Here is a 15,691-nt window from a genome sequence, read left to right as displayed (position 1 = left end):
TTGTATAAAAACATAAACATTTATAGTACAGTACCGTATTTTTTATGTGCTCTAATATCATCAAATCACCGAGCAAGCTCAATTAACTGCGGATTGGAGTTGTGGAAGCCGAAGCAAAATGTCGACTTTCGCAACGAAAGCGCTCACTCACGCTCAAGAAGTCTGCCGGCTTTACAGGGCATGTATGAGAAGGATTATAAGGGATAATCATAATAGGTAAAATGAAGAACGAAATTCATAACATAAATATACTGTCAGTTGGATAATTGTACGAAGAAAGCCATGCACTTTGCGCTCTTGCTACCTTGCAAGACACAGAAACTCGATCGCTTTTTATCTTTCAAAATTGAGCATTGTGTTTATAACTTTAATTTGAGCGCAAAGGAATGTGTTGACTTAAAGGTATTTTGAGTTATTTTAATTTGATCGATCCACTTAATACCATTAGAGACTGTGTACCAAAATTACTAGTACAATTGGTATAATTTACAATTTATACCACATAATTTAACAAACCCATATGATATAGTACCAATTCAATATGTGAAATATGTATCTGAAACATTAGCCACGTCTTCCTTTTCATAAAATAAACAAAATACATAGACTCAGTAGACTTGTACTGGGCTCCGTATCTTGCTCACGTGCGCAAGTGTCTCGATTCCATGGCCCCGTATCTCGTAATAGAATCGGTTATGGAATCGAGACACTAACGCACGTGCGCAACATAGCGAACCTTTCGAGATACAGAGCCCAGATCTGCCCCAGGTCACAGTTAACTCAAGGCACATTATATATATATCTAAAGTGGATGAAGGTTATCCTGTGCTACCCTAGCTTCAACACTTTTTGATAACTTTTAGACTTCAAATTGATTAGAAGAAGGATTATTTTTTTTTTACTTACAAGTTCAGTAGAGATATGGACCATTTTGTGTTTGCTAATGATTTATAATATATCATATGTGGACTTCTTTTTTGTCAGGCATATCTATATTTTTTCCTTTCCTGCAGGCTTGACATGCGCTATAAATGTGTTGTACTAAGAGCAATGTTTGAGGAGACCAGGAATATAAAGGATCAGGAGACTGCAGTTAACTTACTCAGGAAATGGCAACTTTATCTTTTAGAGTTAGATGGGCATCCAGAAAGAGGATGTAAGTTAACTGCAAGGATATTAAAGAATGAGTGAATGGTTTAAATCATCCAGTGGAATAAGAACGAGAAATAGGTATAAATCAAAGTCTGGAACTAGCACTGAGCAACTAACTGATGTTGCTGTCGACCTGACACTTTTTGCTATGTAATGGCCTGGATGGACTGGTCACATGATTTATTAATGTATGGTTACAAATAATGTCCAGCGCCAAGTCCAATATGTGTGAGAGGTGAAACCTGAGGCATGGGGGGGGGGGTCCGTTTTTTAGGAATGTTGTGGGGTTAGGGGCCCACCAAAGAGCCCGAAAAATTTTTGGTATTTTAGAGGGCGAACAGTGCCATTTGGTCTGGTTTAGCACTGTGATTCAGCTAGTCAAAATTGTAATTTCAAGAAGGGACCATTGGTGTGATTTTTTTTTTCAGAAGTAGAAGGGGGGGTCAGGACCCCCTGGCACCCCCCCCCCCCCCCCCCCTAAATCTGCCACTGAGTAGGGTCTTCTACCTGCTCCCAAGTAACTTTGATGTTTTGTCCATTCGTTGCTAAATGTTAGTTCCAGACTCTGGTTTAAACATATATAAACATGTATAAAATGTTTGACATTGGCTTATAATACTGATTACATTTTTGATGGGTCCTCCATTGCATTGAGTTGAAAATTACAATTGGCTCAGAATGTGTTTGTCAAATTGTGTAAGAGAGAGAGGGTAGTGTGTGCTTGTCATCCAGCTGTTTCACCTCGTTCTTGTTTAATTTTTCAGTCCCTGCAGAACCCGGTGGCACATATTACAACAATGATGAACATCTTTTGTCGCCCGATTTTGTAAGTGATGGTTTGGCGTGTTTCATAAAAGAACAGTTAAAATTGAGTCTTTTCAAAGATTTGCTGTCTAAATTTTGTTTCACAAAGAATGTTAAACGGTGTGTACTATGACATATTTGGATCAGTCAGTGACCAAGCCCCTTTAGTAAATTATGATCATCTTGACACCCAACTGTGCTCTTAGGGTGCTTTCCCAGAGATTTAGATCGATCTAGAGATTAAGATTTAGATCAACCTAACTCCCTGGGGGTTCACGCTAAGTTGCAGTCAGCTGAGCAGGCACCATAGTTAATTACCCCCTTACAGCTTTTAGTAGGCGGGACAGACGCTTAAGCCGGCCACGCTGCCAGTAATCTAGTGAGACTTCCCACAGGATAGATCGATCTAAAAACCTATGGAAATGGGGTGTTAGTGGCAACATTGGTCTTACTGTGTACCAAACTTGCCAATCTTAACTGTTGGCTAGTTCTTCCAAAAATGCGCAAATGTAGCAAGTCCAAGTGTAGTAGGCTAACCAATAGTTAATAGCAGTCAGATCTAAGCCCAAATGTAGCAAGTGTAGTAGGCTAACCAATATTTAATAGCAGTCAGATCTAAGCCCAAATGTAACAAGTGTAGTAGTCTAACCAATATTTAATAGCAGTCAGATCTAAGCCCAAATGTAACAAGTGTAGTAGGCTAACCAATATTTAATAGCAGTCAGATCTAAGCCCAAATGTAACAAGTGTAGTAGGCTAACCAATATTTAATAGCAGTCAGATCTAAGCCCAAATGTAGCAAGTGTAGTAGGCTAACCAATATTTAATAGCAGTCAGATCTAAGCCCAAATGTAATAAGTGTAGTAGGGTTACCAATATTTAATGGCAGTCAGATTTAAGCCCAAATGTAGCAAGTGTAGTAGGCTAACCAATATTTAATAGCAGTCAGATCTAAGCCCAAATGTAGCAAGTGTAGTAGGCTAACCAATATTTAATAGCAGTCAGATCTAAGCCCAAATGTAACAAGTGAAGTAGGCTAACCAATATTTAATAGCAGTCAGATCTAAGCCCAAATGTAACAAGTGTAGTAGGGTTACCAATATTTAATAGCAGTCAGATCTAAGCCCAAATGTAGCAAGTGTAGTAGGCTAACCAATATTTAATAACAGTCAGATCTAAGTCCAAATGTAGCAAGTGTAGTAGGCTAACCAATATTTAATAGCAGTCAGATCTAAGTCCAAATGTTACAAGTGTAGTAGGCTAACCAATATTTAATAGCAGTCAGATCTAAGTCCAAATGTAACAAGTGTAGCAGGCTAACCAATAATTAATAGCAGTCAGATCTAAGCCCAAATGTAACAAGTGTAGTAGGCTGTGTTGAGACTTTTGTGAACGGGGTCCTGTAATGACAACTTCAAGGGCAGTTTCATGTCATGAAGAGCTTAATGGGTTACCACTCATATTCTGCTGTGGTTGCATCAAAGATACAAAGAGCCATGTGGCCAGTCACAATTGATAAGTTGTTTAACAAGCACAGTAAACCTTGTTTTAACGAAAATCTTATTTTTTGAAAATGTCTTTTAAATGGAAAAATGCATCGGACATTAGTATGTGGATTGGAAGAAATGTGAAATTTCTTTTTGAATCTGGAGTATCAGTTAGAAAATAAAAAGTAATTCATTGTATGCTTGGTAAGCTCCCCCCCCCCCAAAAAAAAAAAAAATAAAATAAAATAATAATAATGTTGTTGTTTTCTTGGTGCAAAATCCCCACACTTTGGATCCGACATTTCCTCACCCCTAAGGAAATAATTAGATAAAAGAGAGAAAGATAGGCTCATGTTCTGCTTGGGCTGCAGCAAAATTATACAGAACCATATTTTATCAAGTGATGAACGAAATTATAAGTTAACAGATGAAAAATTCCAGAAATAGTTAATAAATATTTGTGACTTCATTATAATAAATTAAATCTTAATTAATAACTTTTCTTAATTTAGTATATTTCCATTGTCCTCTAAATTGATGTATATCAAATTGTCTTGGAAGATTTTCTTCCACTTGTGTTTTTCATTTCAGTCATTCTTTGCTAGTGGTGCACTGCGGGGGGACCATAACAAGAATGTAATTTAAATTTAGATAGCCGACCAAATTCTCATGAAATCGTTGTGTATGTTTCAATAACAAATCAAAGAAGCTGCATGAGCAAGGAGGATGTTGTTATAAAAGCAAAAAAAGAGAAAAAGCAGAAAATATATCGAAATTACCCTCAAAATGGTGTCCTTTTTTGTGGAATTTTGACCCTACCTCTATTTAAGAACAGTTTGTTTAGGGTTTGAATGGATTATTGAAGCAGGAAATACATCTACTGCAAGAAGATATAATAAACAGAATGTGCAAATTGTTATTTAAATAAAAATTTATTTGAAGTCACTGAAAAATGATCACAAAATTAGCTTAACTTACGATACATGCGGTGTCCCACCCCGATGAAAATTTCATCTAATCCTATCTTTCCGTATTAAAACTGTTCAATCGTCCAAAGTACTATGTCGGTTAGTTTGTGTCACGAAGTCCATGATAATATCAGTTTTCTTAAGAATTTCACATTTATTGCTCAGCAAGGTCGATTTTTCTTCACCGCGTCCCAATGTGACGTTCGCAACGCTGAAACTTCAAGATCGATTTTTATCAGACAACTTTAAAATGCCGCGTGAAAATTATACATCGATAGCGATCTTCTTCCATACTCACTAACTGATGACGTCTTACACATGAATGGCTTCTTTTGCACACTGAAAAACCAGCTCAAACTGGCGCGTATCCCATTCTGATAACATGTCATGTCAGTGACGCTGTCGAGATGGGATGCAGGGCACAGGTGTAATTCCCTCGATTTAACCGCCACAGGATTGTTTATAGGGATCTTCTTTGTATGAAGGTGAGAAATAATGAGTTCCGTTTCATTTTTCTTCAATTGTTTCAACATATTTGTGTACCGATTGATTTTTACCATTCTATAAGTAGGGTGACTTCGTCTGAACTTTCGTTTTGCGTCTGTGTCACATGGGGGACTAAAAGTCATATTGAACATGGTGACGCGGTGATACCGTATTCATGTTCTCTTGTTCTCGAAAACTCAATCATCGAAATTGAATTACTTTTTTTTAGTTTTGTCTTAAATTAAGCTGCTACACTCTATTCCGTGCGTTTAAAATTTAACCGTCTGTAAAAACAGCAATAATGGATTACTCGCAACACTTGCGTTACGCAATGAAGCACCGAAAATGGGTGAAGAAAATGTGTCTCAGTAATGCGTGTTTGCCACTCATAATGCACTGTATTTTGTTTGAATAAGCAATAAACTATTTGTGATCTTAGGTTATCCATTGTTCGTTATCAAAGTTAACAGATTCTTTGTGTGATTTTTTTTCAGAATCCCAAGAGTGGATGCCTTAGTGAGCACAGAACAGATATCACCATTGGTCCACATATGTCAGGAAGAATGTTACAATTATGAACTTTGTGTTACACTGAACTTCATTTTGTTAAATTTTGTATTTAACTGAACTTTATTGTGTTAAAATAATAATAAAAAAATAATAATTCAGATAAAAAACTACAATCTGGAACATTCTTTAGATCAACTTTGTTCAGTGTGTGTCCCATGTGACAGAGTTACAGTAAATAAAATATGTGCATTATTCCTCTGTGTTTGTCAATTCCATTTTAAAAGCATGTGAAAGTGGTGTGCCCCTCATGATTGAAGTGTGTATGGATAATAGCAAAAATATTGTTATTATTTACATGATTATAAAAAGATTTTGTACCCGCGTCAATAACGTTACCGTGACCCACATATTCACTATTTTTATTAATTATGAAATGTGGATTTAATTCTTCAAACCCAGTTTTGAAGCATTGAGACAACACCCCCTTATGATTTAAACTAAAACTGAAAACATTCCATTAGACTTTCATTAGTTTGTGCAAAAGATATTACCCAGGGTAACGCGTCTTGGATTTAGTGGGTATAGCTGTGCAACTCTCCTGTGTGCCCTAAAAAGGGCAGCTGCTGTTTCCCTTTTTATGAAATGATAAAGTGTGATGGTGTAGCTATCACATCGCAAAATAACAGCTTCCCAGAGAAAGTTTGAAATTTTCGGTCAAATTCAACATTTTGTAATCACTAGCAAAGAATGACAGATTATGTTTATTGAACCTACTTGGATATTAGACTGTAAGTAATGAGTACAATCCTTCATTGCAGTTGCTGGATGAATGGGCAGAAGAGGAGAAGGCGGCATACCCAAAGTATTTTGCTAAACGAGAGCAATTGAAGAAGGATGTCTTAGAATACTGGGAAAATAAATATGGAACCAGCGTTAAAGAATATGCAAAGTAAAACTTATGAAGAGCAGATGAAACTGGCTTTTGGTGCACTACCCGATACATAACATGGCCTTTAATCTAAACCATCCACCGTTTTATTGAGTTGGATTGGTTTTACAGATGAATTGCAGTGACAAGTACAGGAGTGCATAAAGAAGATGAAAAACTCATCTTTTAACATAGTTGATTGCAATTTATACGTATGCACATTGAGTTACTCCTTAGTAAGGTTTTTAAAGATTTGGTTTCTATCACTTGGAAGGCACTCACAGGTGGAATGAGATGAAGAGCTAAGTTGAAAAAGAATGTGTTGAAAAATTTGCTACTAAGCCTTGCTTGTTTCAGTTGTTAGTTGTTCAAAACAAAGTTGGTGTTTTAGGTGTAAATAAAAATGGAGGACAAAAAACACTAGTTAAACCATGGTTGTTTGTTTTTCACTTTTATTTATTCAAAATACAATGGTGAAAAGTAATTCAACTATCTTTTATATGTAGACAGAATTTGATGATAAAAGAAAAATTAAAAGAAAATATCACAGATTATCTTGCACTGACAGCTATTAACAAACATTAAATGAAGTCCCTGTTTATCTATCACATGGGGCCATTTCTTAATAGTCATCTGACCTTGACCTTCATAGTAATCTAGCCTTGAACTTCAAGACATCATGTGGACAGTACACCTATATATATATATATATATATATATATATATATATATATATATATATAAAAGAGATACTGTCTGTTATCTCCCAGAACCCAACATAAAAAAGGTACATTTCAAAAGTCGATATTGCAGTTGTCTGTGTTGGCCCCCAGTCTGTGACAAGTGAACATAAGCATTTAGGTGAAAACAGTTTTTCAAAGTGACACGTCCAACCAGACTCCTGACAATTTTAGCTGTTATTTTGCCACTGTCCAGAGATGTCATGGTCAGGCTGGCTCAACTAGGATTTGGACTAGTAGTACCTCGGGGGCCCACTGAGTTACGGCCCTTTTCAAATCAAAACTGGACCAGTCCACTATTTTGAGAGGCCAGCTTAATGACAATTACACTTCAGAAGATTTTGCACACTTTCACACCTTCTCATACTTGAGCTTGCTTCGTCACTGACTGTGTTATTTGCGTGGGCTCCACTCCAGTAACAGACTGTCTGAATATCCAGGCTGGTCTCTCAGAGAGGACAGGTCAAATTAAGTGTACTTTGAAGCGTACCTCTGGGCCTGTAAAAGGCCTTATGCACACAGTAGCTGGCCACAGAACTTGTACAGATGGCATAGACCTTTGTCTTCCATGAATCTTCTGCTGGTATTTGAACCATCCACAGTCCTGTGTCTTGTAGCGGTATTTGATGCCAGACAACACGTTTCTAGACCCTGCTGGATGCGTAAGTCTGCTATGGAAAAGGTGTCAATAACTTGTTCCAAACCAATGATTGATGGCTTGAGAAGAGAGAGACAGTTCCAAACAGGTTATTATCAGCTGCTCTCTCTCTGGTTCCTTAAAAACAGACAAGTTTCTGATCAGTTTAACTGAAACAATCCATTCTTCTATTAAATTTATTTATAATTAATTAATTAAATTATATAGATAATATAGAAAGTCAATCAATCCATTAAAAAGAGAGAGAGAGGGGGGAAGGATAGAGGGGGAGGGGGTGCATGACAGACTGTCTCCTCCCCAGGAAGGTGAGAGTGTAAACACCTAGTCTGACCAGGTCTCCAATGTAAGAAGTGCTGAGATGTATGAGGAGTGCAACACATAAGAACTGAACTTTACTTTCACTTTGAGATTGTTTGAGACAGTATATAATGAATATGTACCATGAACAGTGTGTATGAAGCAGTGCACACTATAACAAATCCTTACCACTATGCACATACATATTATGCAGCACATTGAAATACTTATAAAATTATATGTATGATAACTCTATATTACTGTTTCAACCTTCTACATACTGGTAATGTAAATGTATGTAGAAACCTTATTTCTCCTTGTTTTTTTATGTCTAGACAACATACCCATATTAACTGCAGTGTTACTCTGCCTCTGTTATCAGCATAGGCAATGTGGTACATGTCGCCCCCATAGTCGTAATTCACTGAAAAGAACATGATTTTTCAATATTGTAAGGGTGGTATTCATGAAATAAGATGGAAGGTTAAAGTAATAGCTGGAGAGTGGCGCATCCAACATACAACTTAATTTGGATGTAGGGTTCATAATACACTGGCCAAAAATAAGATCTAAGGCCTCATTCAGAACAGGGGACTAACTAGTCTGAGGGTCAAATATGGCCGACCCACTTGAATGCTTCCCCACGGGATATCTATTCAGTGTCTATTAGCAGATTAGACAGCAAGCTTTGTAGTGGGTCACCATATATGGCCCTTGGACTAGTAATTACCCTATTTTGAACTGGATATAAGATTAAACTTCTTGTTCTCAGGACTAAATGATTTTTGAAAATCCCAAAACTGAAGCCACTGTGTAAAGACTTACCCATACTATGTTTTGGTTGATGTACTGCCACTGGTGAGCTGAAAGATAACAAAGGCAGAGTATTGGGATAAGCTCAGTACAGCTGACTTTGGATTTCTTACTGGCGTAATATTGAAATTCCACTTGTCAAAGAATTAGTTAAATCTGGCTATGTGTTGGCAAATTTTCTTTTAAAAATTAACTCCCAGGAATAATTTATAAAATACTAAAATAATTTTATTGTCAAAATGTCTTCATTTTAATTACAGCACTGAACCATCTTGAATCACCTATTAATAAATAATTTAGAAATATTAAAATTTAGTTTATGGTAAAGACTCGACAAGTCGTTTCAATGGGGAAAATTTTGAATTTTACAGATACTGTTATTTATTTAAGTAACTCTTACAACATTCCTACTGAGTGGTAGAAACACAATTGTAAAGCAAACTATTATAGTTATATACAATACAGTAAAAGCACCAAAATGCTACACAGGCATGTATTTTAATAATTCCAAAATTATGTATCTGAAACATTGATATTTTTCCCCTATTGCTATGATCCAAGTCATTACCTTACCTGATACACCACATCGGGTCTTTTCTTTCATCAAGTAATGTCAAATCTAAGACGCAAACGTCCTGAAAAGAACACACAGTTGTCCGAGTATAAATGAATAGGACATAAACCACTTTTTATTTTGATTCAGAATTATAATAATGTAAATTATACAAACTGAACACATCAAGAGAAAAGAAGCCACAAAAATCCACTTCTGGAAAGCATCAAGAGAAATTTTTGAGAAGTTTGTCACATTTACAGAATTCAAGAAATTATTATTATATTTTCACAAACTCGAGACGTATATATTCAGAAACATTTAACTTTGTATGTTTATAGAAACATCTAGTTGAGACAACAGAATTGTCAAGTTTTTTTTCTATTTTTTTATAGGACTTCTAAACATGATCCATCATCAGAAGTCCTGGACTGGGTTCCCATATTTAGATCGATCCATCTGGATCAACCTAACTCACTGGGGGTTCACGCTAAATTGCTATCAGCTCAAGAGGCTTAAATGTCTGTCATGCCTACCGAATCAGCTAGGGGTAAAGATAATTACCCCCTAACAGTTTTACTAGGCATGACAGACGTTTAGGCAGTTAGTTTGACAGCAATTTAGTGAGACTCCCCAGGGAGATAGATAGATCCAAATATCTGTGGGAATGGTCCCCTGGTGATCAGGTTACAATGTCATTTTGGCTAGATTACTTTGTAGGTTCAGTAAAACAATAATACAAAAATATGTGTAAAATCACTCAATATGTCACAAATATGAGGTTTTTTATGCAGCAATTTCAGAAACTCTACAGAGGCCTTTTTTTGTTATTTTACCTGCACAATGTTTTTGAAAAGATCAGTTTTCCATGGCAGATTGAGTTTCTTATCTATTGGCACATGATCAGAGGTGAAGTCTGGACGGATTGCACACAGCACAGCAAAACCACCACCTGGATAGGAAACATATTAACCATTAAAATTAAGTTATTCAAAATCATTATTTATATATGGTTATTACTGACATCCTCATAATTCTTATTAAATTATGCTACCATAAATCGATTGTTTTCATTAATCACGCACATGCCACACCTACGTACCACCTAGAATTTCAGCTGAGAAGTATGATCATAATGTAAATATCAATTAGCAATAGAATACATAATGATATAATGATTATTCATTGATTTGTTAGTAAATAAAAACTGTTTTGGGGTTCTGGAATTCTCTCTAGCTGGAGAGTAAATTAACAAAGTCTTGTGCACCATATTTAAAGAAAAAAATTCACAATGGGGTGCTACAAAAATATTTTGGGATGGCATCTACCTGAGTACTTTTTTTAATTTTTAAAAAATGGAGAAATATTATTGAATTAAGGCAAATATTGCCATTGAAAAATGTTTTTTTTTTAATAATAACCCACTCACCCATGTGTTCTCTCTTGCAGTGTAAATGTTGAAATTGTTGACTCCAGTAGCTATTTCTGAAATTACGTAGCTCTACTGTACATGAGTAACCATGGAGACCTAACAACATATAAACAAATTATATAAATTACAAAATATAGTAATATAAAATTAACACAATGGCAAAACTGATTTTCTTGACTCTGTTATTTCACTGGCAATTATATAACATCTAAATAATATTTTGGAAAATATAATGATCAATTCTGTTTATATCTTGTCTTAACAGTAACTTGCTTTCATAACAAAATAATTCAAAACATGCTAACCTCAATATGTTAAAATAAAAAAAAAATTGAAAACAATTTAAATAAACGTTAAATTTTACAATTTTGAATGCATGCGCCTAGCTTTTTAAACAGGTAAACATTTGTTACAGTGAATCAGTGATAATATGCTCTGTCTTTTCTTTCTGTGACCATCTTAGTTACTGTAAGTAATAATTAAACAAGGCTCTGAGTCAGTAAGCATTTCAAAGAAAATTAATAAACCAGGTCTTCACATTACAACATCCACCTCACCATACTGAGAGTCAACATCATCCTTTACAATCTTGTGTGGGGTGGGGAGGTAGGCGCTGAAGGAAAATTCATGATCTCAGAATTATAAACCAGCAATTAAGTATTGAAAGATCACCAATTAGGCAGGATTAATAAATACATGTTAATTATTAAATTTGTAATTATATGTCACATATTCTAAGCAACTGCTTTGTCCCAGATTAAATTTATGTTAATAACTTTATTTCTGCAAACTACAAACTGTTAAGACTATTATCACTTTTAACAGATTCAACCTCTGACTAAATAGAAATATCATTATTATCATCATATATCATTCAGTTGTATATGCATTTCCTTTACAAATGATACAACCCAGTCAGTAAATGTCCTTCTTATCAAATTTCACAATAAAAAATTAAATTAAATTAAATTAATAAGAATTACAATATTATACAATATTTTCCATACCTGTCTGTTGTTCCTTTAAGGCACCTCTGTACTAACATGTTGGAATGAAGAGACACAGCAATAAATGCCAACTCACCATCCCCCTAAAATATGAAAAAAAAGGGCTGTATCTTGAATAGGTGTCACTTGACACATTTTTTTTCAATTTCTGAACTTTTATACGTGTAATATTTTTCAAAATTGTGTATGTGTTATATGTCAGCTTGATGTATTTTAATAATCAGCTCAAGTCAAATTAATTTATGAAACAAGATATAATTTAAAAGACAAAATCGTGTGCTTACTGCTGTCCAACTTAGAAAAAAATATTTTTAAAAAAATGTCGAGAAAAATTTTCCAATTATCGGCTTATGTTCTGTTTTTTGTAGTCATGGCAACATAATAAACTCCCAAACCTTCCATCTTGCCAGCAGTATCCCTAAATCAGACAAGCAGTGAACAAGGACTTGGTCATCAGCGCCATCTACAGTTAATCTAGAAGACAATTTCCTCCATTCGAATGGCATTTCTTTAAGTAGAGATCTCTGGCAGGGACTACAATGAACGAGAAGTCAAAAATAATGGCATTGCTGTGTATTGGTTCATGCAAAGGGGGGTGTCTCGATAGTCCGAAGGTTCATTGGTCCGAGAAGTGGTAACATTTTCATCGATTTTTTAATCAAGGGTTCATTGGTCCGAAGGTTCTATAGTGAATATTCGGACCAATGAACCTTCGGACTATTGAACCTTCGGACTATTGCTACGGCCCCCATGCAAAATTCATGGTAATGTCAGAAAATTACTGCAGTTGGCCACAAACTCTTTACTTCTTTTAATCTTAAATTTATATCCCACTGACACTATTTAATTTAAATCTCATAAAACAAAATTAAACAACACTGCATGCAACACAGTATTGGATTTAACACTTCTCGTTAAAAAAAAAAAGAACCAAAAATATCACTTGCATCTATTTCATTTCAAAAACAGAATATCTAAAAAGTATATTCAAGCTTATTACCATTACCTGTTCTTGTAGGGTTCTCCCTTGTCATTGAAAAAGACTGGATTCACAGCATAAATTGCTAATTTCCTGATGCTGGCCAGAGAGGGCATCTGGAGGTCATACCACCTCAAGGTCACAGACATAGGGAAGTAGAGGACATCGCGGCAGACCAAAGTGTGTTCTACGCTACTGCTGTCTGTCAGAACTAGATGCCACCTGACACCAGCCCTCCTGTAACCATGGAGACAGGAAATACTTGAGTGTGAAAACTTAATGACTTGTTTTGTGTGTGTTCACATGAATATCCATGTGCCCACGCAAAATGGTACCTACTTACTTATTTAATTAACCAATTAAAAAAATGGATTTTAATTTTCACATTTTCAATGCCAAGCACCCCAATCATAACATTTTCCTTGAAATTTAATGATTCTAAAGAAGAGTATGATGTGCATGACAGTGGGAACTCTTCTGTACCTGGAGTTTGTGTACATGTACTGAGTAAAAGTGCGACTGCCATGTATTGCAAACATTTTTATCCTTAGGTGTAGCAGGTTTACCAAATAACGCAACTCTTGAAGAGCGAGAGAAAAGATAATTGTGATCATTTACTCACTGAAGTGCTTCTTTGGTTTTCATTGGCAAACATGTAAATGGACTCTGCTTCTTCAGTAATGCCAGTGCCCTTGAATTTCTATGATTAGAACACCTGAAATAAAGTTAGCATTTTGTATAAAAGTTTTTCTTTTCAAATAATAAAAGTTTCTCACCGCCACAATGTGAATCTGGCTTTAACAAGTGTCACCACCTTTTGACAAAAGAAAACACTAAGTGAGCGTTCCCATAAATCTAGCACACGTACTAGCTGGATTGATGTAACTCTTTGGGGATACTCACTAAATTGCATTCAGTTTAAGCAGCTTAAATGTCTGGCACGCCTCTCTTCACTTAAAATCCTTGGGTAAAGTTGGGAAAACTTTGTGGTCTATGAAGGTAATCATGTTGCTATGCCAGGGGGAGTGCCAGACAATTAAGCTGATTAAACTGACTTGGTCTTAGTGAAAATCTTGGCCGATATAGATCGATCCTTCTAGTACAGACTAAGATTATGGGAATGCAGTCTAAGGCTCATACAAACCTGGTGTTAATCTTGATATTTTATAACTGTTCCATTATTTAGTACATTATTTGTACCTGGTAATACAGAAGGATGTGGATGGGTGTTGTGGTATCCTGGCAGTGTTAATCTTTAACTTTAACAACTGTAAGGTTATTTAAGTTATTTGTACCTGTCAATACAGTGTTTCTTCCAGAAGGCAGTTGGGGGGTGTTGTGGTATCTCTGGCAGGGGTCCTTTCACCTTCACTGCATACAGTTTAAACATCTGTTGCCACAGTTTACTGAAATAAAAAAAATGTTGTCTGTTAATTCATTCATACAAATACAATTTAACAAAGAAGTTTCCAATTTACAAAAGTAAATAAAATTTAGAAATTAATAAACAAACAAAGTCATGAATAAAGTAGGACTTCCCGACAGTATTTACACCAAATAACATCTATTCCTCACTCAAACTTTTTTGGAATTTCTGATTTTAACTCCAATGGATATATGAGAAAAAAATTTGAGAGCAAGGGGAAACAGATATTATGAAAGGGAATTCATCTTTAATGGGGCAGAAAACTACCGCCCAATAACTAGAAATACTGCCCAATTAAAGAACTTTTGACTAACTTGTCATTTGCAAGGGTCTTCCATCTTGTACACACTCTGGCAGACGTCAGCAAGTCACTTGCTCCAAGCTCTGAAAATACTTGAAGTAAAACTTCATCTGGGAGGCTAAAATAAAAAAACATTTATTAAAAGCTAAAATAGGTCTAAAATTGACTTATACATTGTATACATATTTAACGTGGGGAAAAAACAAAAATTCAATGGTGTGCTAGCAACAAAGATAATTAAAAAGTTGAAAAAATTCTTTGATGATGCTAGAACAAATACAAAGATACAAATAATGTAGGCTAAGAAACCATAACGAAACATTTTTTTTTACATATAATCTAAGTATGACTTTTAACCCAATGGCAAAGTTTAAATGTTCTGAAATCTTTCTCATTACATTAAAACATCTTAAACCAAATAAAACCTTCTTACTCGTTGATAGAAACTTTGCCAGGTTTGACTGAATTCCCTCTTCTTGTGACACTGGTTGCAGTTTTAATGTGTGGGTGTCTTGTTGCTACTTTCCTGTCTTGGGGTTTTGATGCTGGAGAACTTGGTCCCGAGGATACGTTAACAGATTTCGTGAATTTTCTGGTTATATTATTTACGTCACCTCCTGATGAGGGTCTGTAAAAGTATATAAATAATAACAAATAAATAAAATATATTATAAACTATATTTTGAAATGTTTTGATTTGTTTATGAATAAAAATGGTGTAAATATTATCTGGGATATTAAAGGGCCCAAAAAGCCATTATCATTATTATTCTTTTAATTTTTTCGGAACTAACTTTCAAGCAGGTACATGTACACTGTGAATTAAAATATTCACCTGTCATTTTCAATTTTGGACTTTTTCCCTGCGTTTCCGACAGACTTGCTATCAGCAACCACCTTCCCCGGACTTCTGTGCGATGCTAGATAGCTCTTTAACTGATCCTTATGTCTGGCTGTTGCCATTACGTTGGTTAAATTATTATTCGATCCCACATAAACAGCAGTTCTCACATCAAGAATTTGCTTACAAACAAATATGCCGCTAACTAGGTCATCACTTCCGCTAAAATGACCTATTTCCTGATATGGCGAATAAATACGAGAACAATCATATTTTTGAATTTGAGATAAGAAAAACGATGGTTAATAA

The 15,691-nt window shown here is 35.2% G+C and overlaps 2 protein-coding genes across 3 annotated transcripts; one reads left to right on the top strand and one right to left on the bottom strand.

Annotated features, from left to right (window-relative positions):
- The first annotated feature begins 26 nt into the window (after nucleotides 1–26).
- Nucleotides 27–6,764, top strand: LOC106177826 (NADH dehydrogenase [ubiquinone] 1 beta subcomplex subunit 9). Of its 2 annotated transcripts, none has more exons than XM_013560724.3 (4): nucleotides 27–216; nucleotides 1,014–1,156; nucleotides 1,917–1,978; nucleotides 6,226–6,764. In XM_013560724.3, exons 1-4 carry the CDS (start codon nucleotides 119–121, stop codon nucleotides 6,358–6,360), a joined length of 438 nt encoding a protein of 145 aa, XP_013416178.1. In that variant the 5' UTR covers nucleotides 27–118; the 3' UTR covers nucleotides 6,361–6,764. The 2 variants fall into 2 exon arrangements, with proteins under 2 accessions (XP_013416178.1, XP_086866563.1); XM_087010437.1 differs by lacking the exon at nucleotides 6,226–6,764 and adding an exon at nucleotides 5,392–5,659.
- On the bottom strand, nucleotides 6,226–15,677 carry LOC106177813 (F-box only protein 15). Its single transcript, XM_087010434.1, has 15 exons — nucleotides 15,377–15,677; nucleotides 14,975–15,169; nucleotides 14,555–14,659; nucleotides 14,110–14,220; nucleotides 13,437–13,529; nucleotides 12,842–13,051; nucleotides 12,231–12,369; nucleotides 11,836–11,918; nucleotides 11,386–11,441; nucleotides 10,826–10,924; nucleotides 10,233–10,348; nucleotides 9,417–9,478; nucleotides 8,856–8,893; nucleotides 8,375–8,454; nucleotides 6,226–7,850 (listed from the first exon to the last, which is right to left on the bottom strand). Exons 1-15 carry the CDS (start codon nucleotides 15,502–15,504, stop codon nucleotides 7,761–7,763), a joined length of 1,605 nt encoding a protein of 534 aa, XP_086866560.1. The 5' UTR covers nucleotides 15,505–15,677; the 3' UTR covers nucleotides 6,226–7,760.
- Between the last annotated feature and the right edge of the window lie 14 nt (nucleotides 15,678–15,691).

The sequence above is a fragment of the Lingula anatina genome, chromosome 4 (genome assembly GCF_051362555.1).
Source record: "Lingula anatina isolate TDL-2025a chromosome 4, LinAna3.0, whole genome shotgun sequence".
Taxonomy (NCBI): Eukaryota; Metazoa; Brachiopoda; class Lingulata; order Lingulida; family Lingulidae; genus Lingula; species Lingula anatina.
Note: the sequence above shows the minus strand (reverse complement) of the source record. Positions and strands in the feature narration are given on the sequence as shown.